At 36.0% G+C, this 19,526-nt stretch overlaps 1 protein-coding gene across 1 annotated transcript in view; it reads left to right on the top strand.

The window, feature by feature from the left end:
* Setx (Senataxin) overlaps window positions 1-13,760 on the top strand; it is a 491,296-nt gene extending 477,536 nt beyond the window's left edge. Inside the window, exon 20 of the mRNA XM_067147633.2 lies at window positions 11,103-13,760. Within this exon, the coding sequence (XP_067003734.2) occupies window positions 11,103-11,219 (117 nt within the window). The 3' untranslated portion in view covers window positions 11,220-13,760. The remainder of the gene's footprint in view (window positions 1-11,102) is intronic.
* The last annotated feature ends 5,766 nt before the right edge of the window (window positions 13,761-19,526 follow it).

Raw genomic sequence — 19,526 nt, forward strand, 5'->3', positions numbered from 1 at the left:
TGCATTCGTCAACCAATGGCTAAAACAACGGGACGCACTTAATGCCAGACATTTTGTATCCTTTCTCCCCAAGCTGCTCTCTTCTAAATATGTATTATAAGCTTGTAATTTCTCAACTGTTCAATTGAATATTGTAAAATTACTGTATAGTTACCCTGTCAACCTATAATCGTTCAACCCACGGCAGTAAGTCGTGTATGAACATGACGCCAGACACTTTATACCTTTTCTCCCGTAACTGTTTCCATGTAAATATATGTATAAACTTTGTGTGTATAAACATTGACGCCTGACACTTTATACCCTTTCCCCCCTATCTGTTTCCATGTAAATATATGTATAAACTCTATAATTTCCTATGATTTTCTAATAGAGTAGTGTCAATTATTCTTCGGACCACCACTGCTGGACTCTGCTAAAATACCCTTCGATTTTACGCATTGGTGCCGACTATTGTGTCTATAAACATATATTGTTTAACTGTATCATCACTGAACATGTTTTTCTTTTTTCTTGACTTTCCCAATGTAACATGTTAAGTTTGTATCTTAGTGTTTACAATTTAATTACCAATCAGGTACCGGATTTATACCTTGAGGAGGTACTATGACTGATGATGCCCTCAATGAAGGGCGAAACGTGTCTCAATAGGAAATAATAATAAATTCCTAAGTGTATAAAATTTTATAATGTATTGAATAGGTGACACAATAAACCCTTTAGCATCCTACATACAGTAGATGAGTTTATTCGGATTCTGAAGTTTACATTGAATAACAGTTTCTTCACTTTCAATAATGTCATTTACCAATAGATAGGTCTTCCCATGGGGTCACCAGCTTCAGGGATCCTTGCGGATATTTACATAGAACATTCTCACATCATTGGTAAGATTAACGGCATTCAACACTGGACACACTTTGCAGATGACACATTGTTATTTTAGACTCCCGTTTTACTAACAGCAACACAGTACTTGAATCCCTCGACTCCATTGACCCACATACAAAATTCACCATAGAGTCAGAAAACAATAAGGCCCTCAATTACCTGGACTTAAACATTATGCGCAACTGCAACAACAGTTTATCCTTTAATATATACAGGAAACCCACCCACACCATCAATACCATCCAACAAACTTCTGTTCACCCAGACATACATAAAAAAGCAGCTTACAGTAGCATGGTACTCAGAACATTAACTGTTCCTTTATCTCACAAGAATTACAAAAAAATAAATAATACTATTTACAATATTGCATAACACAGCGGTTTCAGTAGAACCTCCATCAGCAGAATCATCAATAGATATAAGAGCAGACCCAAGACTACCCTAGAAACAGATTCCACTCCTAAAGAAAAGTTTTCCACATTCACTTTCATTACTAGTAACACTTACCAAATTTCTAATATTTTTAAAAAACACATCAAAATAGCATTTAAACCTCCCACACCAACTCCAAACTCATTTTCAATCCACACATTGTCAACAGTAACAATAAAAACATTAATAATAGATATTTGAACTCCAGACTTTACAAATTAGAATGCCAATCCTGTAATTCCAGCTATGTATGTCAAACAGGCCGCAATTTTGTCATAAGATACACTGAACATCGAACAACCACGTACCATCGATCATTTACTATCACCGCTTTGGGATGGTGGAATGTTCTTCCCAAAGACATCAAGGATGCTGCATCAAAAAGTATATTTAAAACTTCTTACCAGCAGTTCCTCGTTATGTGCTTCCAGCGAGTGGAACGAGTGATTGTGTGTGAATGATATGAGATGTATTGCACAATAAAATAAAATATTGGGTTAATATGATAATTTAAATTAAATTAAAAACATCCATATTGTATTTGCGAAGTAGAAGTAGCCTAAACATAGCTAGTAGTAACTACAGTATTTAACTTAGATCTAGTATTGCAAAGATACAATTAGTTAAATTTCATTTAATATTTTTATTAAGCTCACTAGTATTTTTACGTTCGTATTTCTTTTGTTGTGTATTGATTTTCTTTTCAAACCTGTATTATGTAGGCAGTTCCTTTATCTTTCTTCTTTGCGTGTATATATATTAATTTTTTGTCTTAAAAATTAGTGTTATTTGTAGTTCTTAGTATTTTAAGTTAATCAGTGTCATTATATGAAAAAATAATATGTGTGTGGTGAAGTGTAAGAAAGGGCCAAGAGCCCTAACTTCGCCACAGAAAATAAAGGCTTTATCTATCTATCTATCTATCTATCTACGAGTATAATCGTTTTTTTAGCTATGAGTGAACATCATAAAGCATCCAGCCACCAATACACATCAATAGACAAAGATCTTAAGATCTTGCATTATGAGCAAACAGGCACCTTACTCAACGTTCTCGAGAGCATCTACATCGATTTAGACCAGTTTATGAACCCCTCTCACAATTTAAATGAAATCAACAACAACAAAAATTGAAACATTCATTCCATATATTTGTCAGAACTTCTACAATAAAAACAAACTCTGCCTCCACCTCTCCAACTCATTACCACTCCCTCCTCCCCTCCAGCCCTGCACCCCTATTCCCGCTCTGCTCCTCCCGTCCTCACAGACACAGCTGAGCCAACAGTGGACTCAATCGTACGAACGGTGCCGTTAACTTTGAGAAGGCCAGACCGGTTCGAGAGGACAACCACCTTTTCAGTACCGTAAGTTTAATGTTTTCTTCACACCCATTTTACACTTTTTACTTATCAGCCCAAGTTTCTTACACAACGTCGTTTTTTTCCATTACAGATTGGAACTTCATTGATGGTTTCCACTATGGTCACTTACAGCTTACTATGCACTTGTTACTTCTCTAACACAGCTTCTCAATTTTGTCGCTGCCGTCCCGACCATTTATTATAAGGCAAACACACCTGGCCAACATTGGAAATAATCTTTGAGAACCACGAACCTACTACGCTGGATTAGCAGGGGGAGAGGTGATACTCCCACGTGGCGCATCCCAGGTGGCGGATAGGCGGGGGTCCTAACTGGCTTGCCGGCGGACTTGAGGGAAATGAAATACCTCTCGCGGACCAAACACACAACCCCCTGTGGGTGGGGGGACGCAGATGAAGAATACACCCTGTCGTAAGAGGCAACTAAAAGGGGCGACCAAGGGATGATTGGATTAGAACCATGAAACTACTTGTAATTGGTACCACCATGCGGGGAACACCCTGGGTTGCTATTATTTGCGCGTAGTACCACTATGTTAGGTACCAAATAGGTTTGTGATTAGTAGCACGCAGGAGCACCGCGCGGTCAGGCTTTTACGGTACCTGTGATTAGTAGCACTATATGAGTGACACCAGGGTTCTGGCTTGCCTTGACTAGTACCCACTATATAAGGAACACCACGGGATAGTACGAGTCCCTGTGGTTAGTACACTTGTGTGATGAAAACCATAGGTTTGCGTTGCCTGTAAATGGCGCCGCTATGTGCGGAACACCATAGGTCTGTATTACATGTGCGAATTTCATAACCTGTGAGTAATACCATAATGTGTGGAATACCGCGAGTCTACGATACTTTTGATTAGTACCGCACCACGACAAATACCATGGTTCTACTTTCCAAGCTATAAGTACCATTATGAGAGGCCGATAACCTATATTTTGGTCCCCTTTAGCTTGCAAGCATCACTGATTCAGTATTGAGCTATAGAAGCAGTATCTTGGTCAGTATTACTATTGTTTTCCATCAGTTTCTGAGACTGAGGCATCGCGGGTCGGCTCCACTGATTGTTTTTAATTCATATCCATCCGTTCATTTTTCGTCCTCACACTTTGAATTCTGGTCAGTGGAAGATTTTGGATTTTATTTTTTCATTGCATTTCGTCTCATTTCGTACCATTAGGTGCCGATGACCTAGATGTTAGGCCCCTTAAAACAACAAGCATCATCATCATCATCATCATCAATCTTTGAGAATGGGACTGCTAAATTGAGAAGAAATTGAGTATGCTGCTATTCTAAAATTTTTAATTCATCGTCGTTTTTCCATCACTTATCACATACATTTCACCTGGCACATTGTCTCCTCTCAAACTTAGTTTCTCAAGTTTTTTGCCCCCCTCCTACCCATTCGTGTGATGGTATTTCTATAAAGAGAGACTGTCAGCCTGAATTTTCAACACAGTGATTTTGTCCTGTTTTTCAATTGTTATCAAACTAAAATTTTTAGTCTAAGAAGTCCACAACCTCACTATTAGCACTTATTGTTTCGTTTCCGTCTGTTATCTTCTATTTTATTGTTATTTTCTTCTTAGGTTTAGCCCATTTTTTGGATTCAATCATGTTTTATATTGTGCCTGTTGCATTTCCAGACATGTTCCAAAATGGCGCCTAGGAAAGGTATAGACCACTCAGACCCAAGAGAGTATACAACAAGTTTTGACATGTGAATACAATAGGAGGCCATGATTAACTTGGAATGGATACATTTCGAAGGCGGTGCAGAACAGAGCCATGTCAGGCGAATTGTTTCAAGAAAACAAGTTAAATAGAGGGGATTATTGAAAAAACTTACTTGAAAACTGAACTCGAGAAGACAAGAAGCAAATTGCTGTTGCTGCGTAGAAGAGAGGAAATTGTATAAGTTACGGCAGAAATTTTGAAGAAAAGCTGCTATAATTTAAAAGAAGATGGCAAAACAACCTGCAGAAACACTGTGGAGGATATAAATTCAGCGAGATATACGAGAATTTATTTAAATACGTATACTGATAGACCCGAGGTGCAAGATCAGCGATACTTCGGAAATCATAAATTGGAGGCCTTTAGAAAAGAAAAGGATAGGAGAGAATTACTCCATCAGAAGGAAAATCTAGGAAGGAATAATATTTTAGAAAATAAATAATTTAAAATTGAAGATTTTTGTAAGACAAGACGAAAGATCTTACACAGACTTAGAAAATTGGTTAATTAGAACACAAGAGAAAACTAAGAGAACAGTTTAAAGAAATATTACTCTAGGAAGAATTTAAAATGAACATTTACTTCTCGATATTATTTATTGGCAGTTATTCGGAGAAGAAGATGACTTGCTAAGCATCCAGATGGACCAACCTGGAGGGAGATATTCATCCGAACAGCTGAACCTACCTAAGATGAGAGGAGGAATTCGCCCAGCTGAACCTACCCAAGATGAGATGAGGTGTCCAGTCGAACCTCGAACCATGGCCAATGAACCAGCGATGTGACGGGCAGGAGGAGAGGAACTGACTGCTGATATGATGAAAGACGAGCCAAGTGTTTACCATAAGTAATATAATTCTTAATTTAGCTAGGCATATGCATTAGATTAGAGTATTCTAAGTGTGAAATATTTAAGAATGCAAGTGAAACAGTGAAGTGAAGTGTGTTACATTTAAGTTGCTAATGCTATATTAAATTAATATATAATTAGGTTGATATTTCGTGGAGTATGGCTATGTATGAAATAAGTGGATCACCGAGGTAGTTGAGAATACGAGTAGGAAGAAAAGTTATCCAACAGCTGAATGCAAAGATTGTCATATGGTGAATAATATCTATGAATCTTGCGAAACCTTTCAGTCAATGATTACGTCACAGGTGGATCGCATGTGAGGTGTTGAAAGAAATAGTCGAGTTATTCCTTGTAAAGTAATGTGGTTAAATGCACGAATGCAGTATTTTAGGTTAAGTATCGTAATTTTAGAAGAGAATTGATCAATGTAAAGAAGTATTTGCATACAGAAGAATGTTATGTCTCAGTAATTGCAATTATTATGAAGGAGGTTATGAATGATGAGAATTGATATTGAGAAAGATGAAATGGAATTAATTGAAGGTTTCATAAGGTAGTAAGAAGATCAATGAATTGATTTGAGTATGATAATGTGTGTGATGGTAATTATGAGACATATATATGGTAGATGCTAACTATGAATAATATTGGATCAGTTAGACGATGCAAGTACAAGGAAAGAAATATATTGCGGGAGTGACATGAAATAAGGTATGAATGGTGAATATGCATATATAGTCGAGATTTGAGAGGTGGTATAGTGTCAAATACAGCTGTTAATATAAAATATATTAATCTTGTGACGTATCCTCGTAACATATGTGAAGTGTAAGGTAGAGGCAACATATATACATAGTACCGAGATATCATAACGCAGATACTTGTTGAATTACTTGCACGTATGGTATATTAGAGTTAAATTTAACGAATGAATGCATACTGAGCGGTATAGTAGTGAATTAAGAATTATTTAGATAGAATAGTGAGATAGATTATTTTATATTTTGAGTGTTGTTTTATAATTCATGTTATAATTTTAAATGAGAAGATAGTAAATTAGGAGCCGTGATTTAAGAGGCAATAGGGATGGAAACCTTAGCACGTCAGTCATCGTAATACAGTTCTTCACCCATGATATATTACATTAACAAATTCAGATTTCATGATTTCAGACTTTATAAATTATAAGAAGGAATTCAAAATTATTTTTATTGTGATGTAATTGCGATACAGTGATGCATGTGAATGACGGGTTTAATTTTTCAAGGATGATTATAGATATGGAAACTTGAGTTCATTTCAGAAATACTGAATTCATGTCACATTATTTTGTTAATAAGCCAGCGCTGACTTAAATGTTGAATTTAACAAATTATTATTGATTTTGAACAACGATTGTGGAAGATTATAATGACTTGAGATCTCAAATTCTTTCTTAGTTTTCTTAGTTCAATAAATATGTTTTCTCATTATTTTATAATACAGTGAGTGGTAATTTGTAGTAGTTGTAAGTAGATTGACTTAGTTTATAAGGTGTTGATCATGCGATTTGCGTTAGAATTATGCAGCCAGTAATGAATTTATACTTCTATGCGATAGGATGGAGACGTTCATCGGTGATTATCGCATGCGGCCCCTGAATTTTTCTCTGAATTCACGTAAAGCTTAACCTACAAGAAAAATATTACAAGAAAAATTAAATATTTTTCTTGTCTAATGAGATACTCTGAGATTACATCTGACTGTCAGGATTTTATGGCTGTGTCGTACCTGGACGCGGGAAGGGCTCATTATCAACCCTTTTTTCAATGAATTTGTCTCGGCAAGTTATTTATTGCTCCATCTAATGATGTAAATATTGTATATTGTTATTGTTTTTATTTCCATCTGTCTCTTTTGTTTTTCATTTGTTCCTTCATTATGATTTTAGCACATTTTTAGCTTGTATTATGTAAATTACTTTAAAGACACACACACGCTGTTTCACTGAATATGGCTCAAACGAGTCAAAACATTTTTTAATTTTATTGCCCCATCTAATGATGGAATTTTCTTCTGTATTGAATTAAGAGGATAGATTTATTTTTTTCCTTGTAAAGTGAAAACCGTCAATACGGAATGATTCTAATATCTTCTAATAAATAATAAATCTTTGAACATTAAGAAATTTACATTGCTAAAAGGCAACCAAAGCAATGTCAATGATCACTCATATTATAAAAATATTTGAAAACAAGAGTCCACACTATTTTTGTTAGCTCTCAAGAAATCCCACTCGAGGTTACTGTGACGCAACGTACATCTGGAATGTGGGTCATGTTATATTTACCTGCATTATTCAATGAATTTAGGGACACAAGATTCAAATGCACATCTAGCCTCCAAGAAACATAAGAAAAGTTCAGAAAATACTACTTGTACTACCGATATTAAAGGGTTTTAATTCAATCTACGCTGTTAAGATTGTATTTGTGCTGCAGAGGCAACACCTTCACAACATGCGGTTCAACATCATGCATTGTATAAATTCATGGACTATATATGAAAATTAAATGCAAAAGTTTGGTTTGGACATTGCAAAGAAAATTACTTGTGTAAGAGCAGAGACAAAGTAATAATTAAGTTTTTGCACCAACCTCTGTTGATGTGTCAATGCAATAATTACTTTAACAATTTTGAAAAAACTTTTTATATTATTTGATCAAGCTCTGCAGTGTTGGCTTGAAATGGCACTTCTCCACCTTCATCTCTACTTGTACTCCTTTTTATTGAATCTATCCACCTTGTTCTAGCTCTCACTCTTGCTCTCTTTCTCTTGAACTTCATCTCAATCATATGTTTTGGTATTCTATTCTCCTCCATTCTCTTTACACGTCAGTTGATAGAGTCTCAGCTTCCAGATCCCAAGATTGCAGGTTAAAACCTGGCAGTGGTAATCTGATTTTTGAAGGGCAGAAAAAAAGACCATTTGACACTCCACGTCATCTGATATCGGCAGGTAAATGATTCTGGTGACACATTTAGTATTTACCTGATAAAATTCATTAAATAACAGCCATAGATGCCCAAGAGAGTCTTGGTTTACTCTGCTATCTAATAGACCTTGGGTAAAATGGAACCGCGCTCGACCCAGTGTTGTGACTGTCACTCTTGTTGGCTCCCATCTCAGGCTGGCTTCGAGCCTGTGAGGAGAATTTTTTCTGAATGCCACTGATCTAGATGTACAGCAAATATTTCATTGTTCAGTGTGTTGAACAATTCCTTAATGATTGCATTATGTTATGCAATGTTCAGTTGCATCTATGACCCTGATGAGAAAAGATTCTTGTCGCATCTATGAGGATGCTTCTCACCAATAAATCCAATTAGAATGACCACTGTTTACCTTCTGGTTGGACTGTATGTTAAAGGAAGGTTGATGATACTGATCATTTTGCTAAGTGAATGTGTAATGAATACTTGAATCACCATGCACATGTTGCAGGATCAAAATCTTGAAACACAATGAACACATCATAATTATCCTTCTCCTTTCTCCTTTTCCAGCTCCTGCTGGGGCGGGGCATTTATGGCACTCCTCCACCTTCATCTCTTCTTGTACTCCTCTTTATTGAATCTATCCACCTTGTTCTAGCTCTCACCCTTGCTCTCTTTCTCTTGAACTTCATCCCAATCATATGTTTTGGTATTCTATTCTCCTCCATTCTCTTTACACGTCCAAACCATCTTAGTTTACTCATGTGAGTTTTCTCATTTAGGTTTTCCATTCCAGCCTCCTTTCTCACAAAGGAGGACATAATATGAGCACACAAGAATAATTTACTATCTCTCTCTCTCTTTCTCACACATACACACACATGGTAGAAAGTTCAAATCACAAAACAGTGAATAAATATATAACAAAGTTACTGTACACCTCATAAAGGAGAACTATTATAGGCTTATTCCTTTCCCAGCTTGTTTGGAAACACGGTTCAGTTGAGTAAGGTTTCATGATTGTCCATCCATTACACACAGTCAGAAAAAAGCAGATGTAGAATAGCTATTGTCATTTGAAGAAATCCATTTTAACATACACTGTTGACTACCAGATGTCTAATGTCTAAATAAAAATAAAGTTATTTGCTTTACGTCCCACTATCTACTTTTACGGTTTTCGGAGACGCCGAGGTGCCAGAATTTAGTCCCGCAGGATTTCTTTTACATGCTAGTAAATCTACCGACATGAGGCTGACGTATTTGAGCACCTTCAAATACCACCGGACTGAGCCAGGATCGAACCTGCCAAGTTGGGGTCAGAAGGCCAGAGCCTCAACCGTCTGAGCCACTCAGCCCGGCTGTCTAATGTCTTTTCAATGTTTTGTCATTATATAGTGAAAAGAATAACAATAAAAGGTACGGCTCCTTGGCTGAATGGTCAGCATTGAGGCCTTCGGTTCAGAGGGTCCAAGGTTCAATTCCTGGCCGGGTCGGGGATTTTAATCTCGTCTATAAATTCTTCTGGCTCGAGGACTGGCTGTTTGTCTCAACATTCTCCTCTTCATATTCAGACAACACACCATACTACCACAGAAACGCGCAATAGTGATTACATCCCTCCACATAGGGTTGGCGTCAGGAAGGGCATCCGGCCATAAAGCAGGGCCAAATACACCTGTGCAGCATAGTTTGCACTCACGACCCCACAGGTGCGTGAAAAGCAGTAGAAGAAGAAGAATAACAATAAAAGATAACAACTTCACTAGAGTCTTCATGGTGAACTTCTTTCTTTGTTGGCGTACTTTCAACCGATTATACTCTGTCTTCTTCAGCAACTGACTTCCAGCAACGAGCACAGGCAACGTCACATGTCATGAAGTATTCCTATCCCTGGAGACAGAAAGTTGCTGAAGAGGGTGAAAAATAATCAGTACAAATTCTCCATTGAGGTAACTTGTTTACCAAAATCAGCAGTTATTTGTCGAATGATTTTAGTGGCGGGAGTGTCCGAGGACATGGTCGGCTCGCCTGGTGCAGGTCTTTCTATTTGGTGATCTGCGCGTCTGGATGTGGGATGATTATGATAATGATATGGTAAGGGTGAAACCAAGTGTCGCACATAGCCTTCTCCCATTGCATGACACAAAGAGTCTGCTCAGAACTATACGTCCCAATCTGACGGACAAATCACCATCAACAGCATCATATGTCCTAACTCCATATGAGCACTGCAAAGTGGTTTGGAATTGAATCCATGCTTTTGACATGTTTAATCTATTGATTAGGAAATTTTATACCACCATCTGTCCTACCCTGCAGGCCAACATTCTGATGGTGAAATGTTTTCGACCAGCGGGACTGGAACTGGCTAACAATGGTGTCAGACCATAGGCTTCAATGCCTTAACGATCATGGCCACCAGGCAGGTTAAAATCTGCAGTGAATTTGTTACTTTTTATTGTTAGAAACTATTGTTTGTGCTGTTGATTGAAAATTATTGTACTGACCATTCCAGAATAAAGTTATCTCTGTTGAAATATTGTGTGCATATTCGTATTTTTCTTTCATATATTTTTTGGTCAGTCTGCAGTGTTGTGTTCTCTTTGATTTGTATAGTGTATAAATTAAATTGTCCAAAAATGAGTACCAGGTTAATTCCTGGGGGCAGTGGCAGCTGGCCGTTGAGCAAACCACTGTAGCCCATCAATTTATGGATAGTGGAAGACTTTACCTTCCTACAGAGATAACTTTGTTTTTTATTTATGTATAAATGAAATTGTGAACTTGGTGGTAATAATGGTTAATTCATTCTTTCAGAGAGATCTCATGTGGCATGAGCTTTTAGAAAATGCATCACAGCGAGGACTGCTCTTTAAGTTAAATTGCTCGAGATTGCCAAGAAAAGAAGATGCACTGAAGTACATCATCCGTTGATAATAATGTTATTACAACCTGTGGTTGTCAAGTGTGAATAATACTGTGATAAAATTGTACGAGTCCTCAAGAATGTGGGACTGGTAGCTGACTTGTAGTGCTTACTTCATGGTCAGCTGATACATTAAGTGATGATTTCTTGCATTTTCTAATATAATCCATTTGGATAATGAATATTTTCAATTTGACATGTGAATTTTAAAGTGTTGTGTACTGGCACAATGAAATCTACGCTTTGCATAATAATGTATATAATTCTTTGTAGCAACTTCAGTGAAGTTACGATATCTGGAAGTGTGCCGTCTTGAGAGAAAGTATTTGTTACCATTTACAAAATACCTTGTTTAGTCTTTAAGGATTTACTATGTGAGGATGGTATCTAAGTGATTATTAATTTTAGATAATTGTTCCTATGATGGAAAGGTTCAGAACTGATAGAAAAATGGTGCTTAATGATTTGTTGTACGTATTACTCATTGTGAAGGCAGCAGTTCATAATTCCTTGTTTTGATAAGTACAAAATAATTATGAGTGTAAAATCTCCATATATTCTTTGCTGAAAAATATGTAAGGATATTAGAACATATTCTTCTTTTATTATACTACGTTGGAAGAAATTAATCTTAGTTGTATTTTTAACATTTGTAAGTTATTTTTATTTCGTATGCTTCGTTTATTCTTCAGCCCGGTGCGGTCATATTTGAGGCAAAGGAGAAGTAATATGTTGAGTTGTTATTTGCAATCAACTTATGATCATATACTAAATGTTGCTGTTTATTACAACAGCTAGCGCTCAGTTGAAGAAACTGTGTCAATGTTTTATATTTCATTTTTATACAAACTGTGTATATTATCCTCAAAAAAATATATATTAAAATACAAATTGCATATTTTATTATCAGATTGTGAGAAATTGTTTTTTGCAGTTAAAGAGTATAATGTCCTGAATTAAATATAAATCATGTTTATAATATTTAAGTACCATTTTCCTCACAAAAATACAACAGGGTCCACCAATTAATTTCAGGGCTGTATTGTAAATGATTTTAGTTCATTCTGTGGGAACAAGAAACACCGAGTGAATTGGCTATGTGGTTTGGGTCAGATAGCTGTGAACTTGCATTTGGGAGATAGTAGGTTCTAACCCCACTGTTGGCGGCCCCTAAGATGGTTTCCCATTGTTTCGCATTTTCACACCACGTAAATACTGAAGCTATGAAACTAAGAGAGAGAAATACAAGAAACAGGCAATTCACATAGCAAGATTGATGAAGTTTGGACCACTTGGAAGGGTAATTCATCCCATTAAAACCTATAACTTTTGTAACCCTTGATCACCTGCATTAATCAGTAAATCATCTTGATAATTAGGTTAATTGAAACCAAATCAGTAATTCCTTTTTTGAGTATAAGTTCACCTCATTATTATTATTCTTCGAATATCAGGCCTGATCATACCTCATCTGTGACCGATTGTTTGCTGGAAGAATTGAATTATATTATTGTATTATAATACTCACAACCTTAAGATACTATTGAAACAGACTGTTACTAAATCTGCAAAGTTATGCTCACACATGTCTCCTTGTTCAGTTGTGCACATGGGGGATAGTTATGCTCCAGTTTCACTGCACATTTATGCCTACTGTCAACCAAAATATTATGATGTATACCCAAGTGCCAGGGTTGTTCATAAAATAACCAATTAGCCTACAGAAAAATCCAATAACACCTTCATTTTCCTAACTTCATTCATGTTACATCATGTAGGTTTTGAATTTTTAGTTTATATTTTATATTTTTATTGCAGGTGTAACACAAAATGTGTCCATTTTTTTTAACCTCTCTCAAACATGTGTCAGCTTTAAGGCATTCTTTCTTCCAAAACCTGCCAAATATGCATTGAGATGTTTTATACATTGTATGTAAATTTCAGAATTTTATGTTTCCAGGAAGAAAAGTTTAACAATTTTGTAAGGTAACTTTTTTTAAATATTCTGGAATGCTTTAAGAAAAATTCCACCTTTACAATACTATAAATTGTTTATTCTATTAAGAATAACAATAAAGTTAATGAGAGAAGTTTTGTTTCCTATTTAGAGACATATTCAACCATAGAAATGTGAAACAAAGCCAAAGTACAAAGATATCCATACATTTTAAAATTAGGTACAGGTACATAAATACGTTTAAAATGTTCTTTTCATGTAAATATATCTTGTATGTACACGATTATCACTAAAGTCTTCGGTAATAGATTAGTCATAAAGACAGACAGTCGAATGTGTCACTGTGAAGCACTATTAAATCTAAGGTAAACATGCATTTAAGATTAAAATTGATTTGTAACATTGGAATGTTTTTTTTCCACAAGTTGTATCTTAAGTGTAAAACATTTCATTTTTAAGTCCTTTGGTTGATAGGTTAAATCTTAAGGATAAAAATTGTCAAATTCCCTGTGGAACAATGACATATGTAAGATAGACGATAAAAATGCTGTGTCCTTGAGATGAAAAATACATTGGATTGTTCCAAATTATATTAGAGTGCTTTAATAGTTGTTGAGTCCTAACACAAAGACAAATTAGCCATAACTTGACATTTTTATTATTAAAAATGTATTGGGTTTCCTGGGAGAAACCTTAATATTTAATTGGGCTGAGATCTGGGAGGGGAACTCGTCTCAAAGGTTGTCATTATTATTTGAAGTTGAGATCTTGGGCTTTGGAGTTGAATTGATGACTTCATGCATTGAAAAATGTTGTTAGATATTTCAACTGAATTTCAAAAATGGGATTCACGGCTTCAGATCTTACAGTCACAGGAATAGAACCAGCTTTTAGGTGGTTAGGCCGTGTGCATTTGGTCTACCACTGCTAAGCAGAGTCTTGGAGAGGCATGCCAATCCAACTGATGAGCCCAAATGGCACGTCTGGGCGAAACTCTGCAAATGCACACGGCCTAACCACCCAAAAGCTGATTCTATTCTATTTCAACTGATGTTTATGAAAGGAATTTTCCTCATCGGTCTTCCTTTTGGGTCATCAGAATGCAGACAGCCTTGTGTTAAAAATGCACATATTAAGTGATATTCCTGTCAATGATGGGTACTACAGCTAGTTAGATATATATTTGGACATTTTTGTAAAGTTGTAAAGTATGATAAAATTCATCAGTTTTCAAACACAGAACCTCCAATATTGTTTTATTTACTGTCAAACTCTTTTCTAATGTTTTCTGATAAATCTTTTCAAGAGAAATTAAGTCACACCTCTCTTGCCTCTGCGAGACATCTACACACCAAGATACACCGCACAATGAGCGACTTTCGTCTGTTAAAAACATACCTTAATTTGGCAGCCATCTTGTGATGGCATGTGCATTAGGTCAGCTACTGTGGTCACATTTTGTGCATTCATGCTTCGACTTTAAAAATAATATATAAACCATTGCCATTTATGGAATACTTATTTGATTAAATAAGTTTCATAATGATAGATCCGTAATAAACTGTGATTACAATAGAGTAAATTAATGTATGTATGTATGTATGTTTAAATTACATAAATGATTAGGGACTAGTTTCAACCTAGTACTAGGTCATCGTCAGCCTAAAGCAAAATTAAAACAAATACCGAAGAAATTAAACAATGTAAAGACACGTAAGGTCTCGTAAAAGTACATACCATTTGAGATATTGTGCAGCACTATGTAAAAAAAAAACTGTCTGAAAGAGATTCATAAAAGTCCAGTGCACATTAAAAAGATGTTATAGATAGGAATCATTGAGTTGCTGGATAAGGAGATTATAATATGCTGGCTCCTTTAAGATGCAGGTATCCAATTGAAGAATCACTGAGCCGAAGTTACGTCGTTTATTTATGAATAAAGTCCAGTTCACCGTATAGTATTAAAAAGTTGATAGGGATGGAAATTTTTCAGTTATGGGTCGAGGAATTCAAATATGCTGGCTTCGTAAATTTTCTTCTGTGTATTTGAAGAACAACTCAGAAGAAGTTACGACGTCGTTTTTTAAGATATTCATAGACGTAAAAACACATGGATGTTGGAAAGGCTCTTCAGTTTTTTGGAACTTGAAGGAAGGTAATTGTTGCGCGTGGAGGCTTAAGAATCCAGAGATGTGCTACATTATGTTAAAAAAAATAGAGATGCATAAGAAGGTCCAGTGCGCCATATAAAATTAACAAGTTGTAAAAGTAATCCTTAAGTTGTTGGTCATAGAAATCGAAAAAGGTTGGTTTTTAAGCGATGCTGCTGTTCATTCAGAGATCAATTGAAATTACAGTAACATTGTCTTCTCAAGATGTTTATAAATTGAAATAAATGTCGCTGCGAAGTAAGATTCTAGAAGAAAGTTCTTCTGTTTCTGGAATCTTGAAGGACTATGGATGTTACGCGAGGAGGATTAACATATATGGAGTTAAATAAAGGTGGATAGAAATTCGCAGTTCAATGCGGACCACACTTTTGACTCTGAATAAATGACAGCAAGGAATGAAAGAAAGAAAGAAAGAAATTTGGTCTGGTGGAAGAAAATAAATAAAATATGTAATAAGGGAATTAATGCGTGTTGTAATAAGCTGAAGAGAGAAATTGGGGTAGGTGAGGAAATTTTGAGGAGGTGAAGGGGGAGAAAAAAAGAACGGAAAGAGAAAAAGGGGAGGGGGAGAGAATATTAAGACGGGGCTGAGGGATGTGGGAATATGGAAGATTGTTTAACCCACGAGTGGTCGCTATATGAGATTTTCTCTCACATTATTTTTTATTGTGATATTACTTCACGTTGATGAAAGGGAGGTGCCTGTTCCCTCTTCTAGCTGAGTTTATAACTGTCGTGAGTAGAGCGATTCACATTTGTAGTGTAAGCACCCCCTCTCGTAGTCAGAACAAAGGATCCTATAGTCCATGCGCGCAGCGTGAGAGTTTCTCTCATCGCGCGACTAATGACGGTGTTATGTAGAAGTGGAGCGGGAAACTTACCCCTGTTGTACGCGTTAGTATTTGTATTATGAGCACTTCTTGTTTTTGAAAATGTTATTGTGTTCAGAAACCTTGGTTTTTACGTAAATATTACCAAATATAATGCATGTGTGAGATTTTATTTTTTACAACTTCAGGACGGAAGTAATTTTTATGTACATTGCATATGTAATTGAAAGTAGTAATTTGTGTCTTTAACATCTAATCATTTAATTTTTATGTCTGGCTTCACGGCTAAATGGTTAGCGTGCTGGCCTTTGGTTACAGGGGTCCCCGGTTTGATACCCAGCAGGGTTGGGAATTTTAACCATCATTGGTTAATTTCGCCGGCAAGGGGGCTGGGTGTATGTGTCATCTTCATCATCATTTCATCCTCATCACGATGCGCAGGTTGCCTATGGGTGTCAAATCCAAAGACCTGCACCTGGCAAGTCGAACTTGTCATCGGACACTCCCGGCACTAAAAGACGTACGCCATTTCATTTTTTAATTTAATTTCTATCTAAAATCTATAAGGTAGAACTTGCGTTTTATTTCAGTAGTAAATTTCAGCCGTACGCCCCACGAAACTGTGAAAGGTGTCGTATTCATTTTAATGTGAGAGAAAGTCTCACGCGCGACCACTCACGTTACATTTCGGCTAGCGACCACTCGCGGGTTAAGAAAAGTACTGTAAATAGAATGAAAAATCAGACCTTTAATATTCGATTTTGATTGTCTGAAAAGTTGAATGAGCAGGTCAAAAAGAATGTTCGATTTTTCGGAAATGTCATTAAGATTGAAGTTTGGATTAAAATATTGATCTAGATTTATAAAGCAATTCTCTGTTATGTTAATTCATAATTTATTTATAATTTTGAGAATTACCATATCATGTTTAATGTCTGCATCTCTATTTTTTAATATAATGTAGCGCATCTCTGGATTTTTAAGCGCAACAATTACCTTCCTTCAAGTTCCAAAAAACTGAAGAGCCTTTCCAGCATCCATGTGTTTTTACGTCTATGAATATCTTAAAAAACGACATTGTAACTTCTTCTCAGTTGTTCTTCGAATATACAGCAGCAAATTTAAGAAGCCAGCATATTTGAATTCCTTGACCCATAACTGAAAAATTTCCATCCCTATCAACTTTTTAATACTATACGGCGCACTGGTATTTAATCGTAAATAAACGACGTGACTTCGGCTCAGTGGTTCAATTGGATACCAGCATCTTAAAGGAGCCAGCATATTCTAATCTCCTTATCCAGCAACTCAAGAATTCTTTTCTATAACATCTTTTTAGTGTGCACTGGACTTTTTAATGCTATACGGTGCACTGGACTTTATTCATAAATAAACGATGTAACTTCAGCTCAGTGGTTTTTCAGTTGGATACCTGCATCTTAAAGGAGCCAGCATATTATAATCTCCTTATCCAGCAACTCAAGGATTCCTATCTATAACATCTTTTTAATGTGCACTGGACTTTTATGAATCTCTTTCAGAGAGTTAATTTTTAACATAGTGCTGCACAATATCTCACATGGTATGTACTTTTACGAGACCTTACGTGTCTTTACATTGTTTAATTTCTTCGGTATTTGTTTTAATTTTGCTTTAGGCTGACGATGACCTAGTACTAGGTCGAAACTAGTCCCTAATCATTTATGTAATTTAAACTCTTTACATTTTGTATTGAAAAGGTGGACCCAAATAATACATTAATGTACTCTATTGTATACTTATGTGAGTTATAAACCTTTTTTTATGTTTCATGAAAAGCATTACATTGGTTTTATGCCGGACCCCCGGACCCCAATCTGAAATCTGTTTCATTTCAAAAGATGGAGAACACCAAAGATTTGATCAAACAATATGTCTTTTTAGTTTCCTATTCATTCCTGGGTCACTGATGACTGAACCCAGCTATACCAAATCACTGACTACCTTGAAGTTCTTTAAATAGCCAATTTTCCTGCTACCGAAAGAGATTCCACCAACCCAGCCATGAAGTAATCTCTGCATAGATGATACAGAGTTGAGGTGACAATATACAACCATATCTACACATTTTGAACCTTGGAAACATCTTGGGTGTCTACAAAGATGGTAAAGCACTTCGAAATACTTACCATCACTGTATTTGAATCACAATTGCTAATGGCGTGAGGGATGCCAGTTTAAAATATTCTTGAGGAAGTACATAGACTTACGGATCCTCTTAAGTGGATTAAGATTGCTCAGGGTCTCATGTTGATGTCTTATTTACTTTTATTGTTTAATCGTCAGCACCTTGCGAGCCTTCACCGCATTTGGCCTTGCCTTGAATACTTTGCTTCATTACGTACCCGAGCATTATAGTGCTACTATGCATGTGTTCTGTTACATATATTTATATACATAACCATGTTTTACACTACCTTTAACACCCTACAATCTTGTGTGGTTAATGTATCATGTTTTTTCAATTTCCTTCTTTCTTCAATCCATTGGGTCTCCTGGGAGAAACCTTAACATTTCATTGGGCTGAGATCTGGGTGGGGAACTTGTCTCAAAGGTTGTCGTTATTATTATTATTTGAAGTTTGATAACCAGAGATGCTTCACTCAAAGCGACTCAGTAACTGGTTTTGGGAGAGAAGAGTTAATGATCATCTCGACTTTGTCTCATAATACATTTAATTTCTGGAGACTTGATCTTATTCTTTCCTCAAACTCTTGGGATGTTTGCTTTGCCAGTGATATGAACCTGTCTCTTGCCTACTTGATCAGTTTCAATGTGAACCACACTTTCAAAGACAGCATAATATGATCACTGTCATAATCTGCTCCAGGAAAGATCTTGAAATCAAGGACTGAAGACCGCCAATTTTACCTCACCAAAATCCATGAGTAACGATGCTGTGGATGATGTTGGAGGAGGATTTTACAGATAGAAGGTTCACACAGAGTTTTAGTAAATGCTCTTTATATTCATTTCTCACACTAAAACTGTAAATGTACCCACAGTAGTGTGTCCCTATTTTGCAAAAATAAAAATAAAATTCAGGTATTTTTTATTGCTCATCCCCTAAATATTTTCCATTGGGTCAGATTTACTCAAAAACAAAATTTCATTTCAGTAAGCCGATATTAATTCGTGCCGACTTGAGTGCGAAATTTGAATGTATTATAAGTTATAAAGTTTTAAGTCAGTATACATGATTAATATCTAATTTTATTGTACAGTTTTATACGTATTCACTCTTTAAATTCATAACTATCCTTTGATGTTGGTGTTTTTTTTTGCTAGTGGCTTTACGTCGCACCGACACAGATAGGT

This window comes from Anabrus simplex, chromosome 5 (assembly GCF_040414725.1).
Source record: "Anabrus simplex isolate iqAnaSimp1 chromosome 5, ASM4041472v1, whole genome shotgun sequence".
Classification (NCBI taxonomy): domain Eukaryota; kingdom Metazoa; phylum Arthropoda; class Insecta; order Orthoptera; family Tettigoniidae; genus Anabrus; species Anabrus simplex.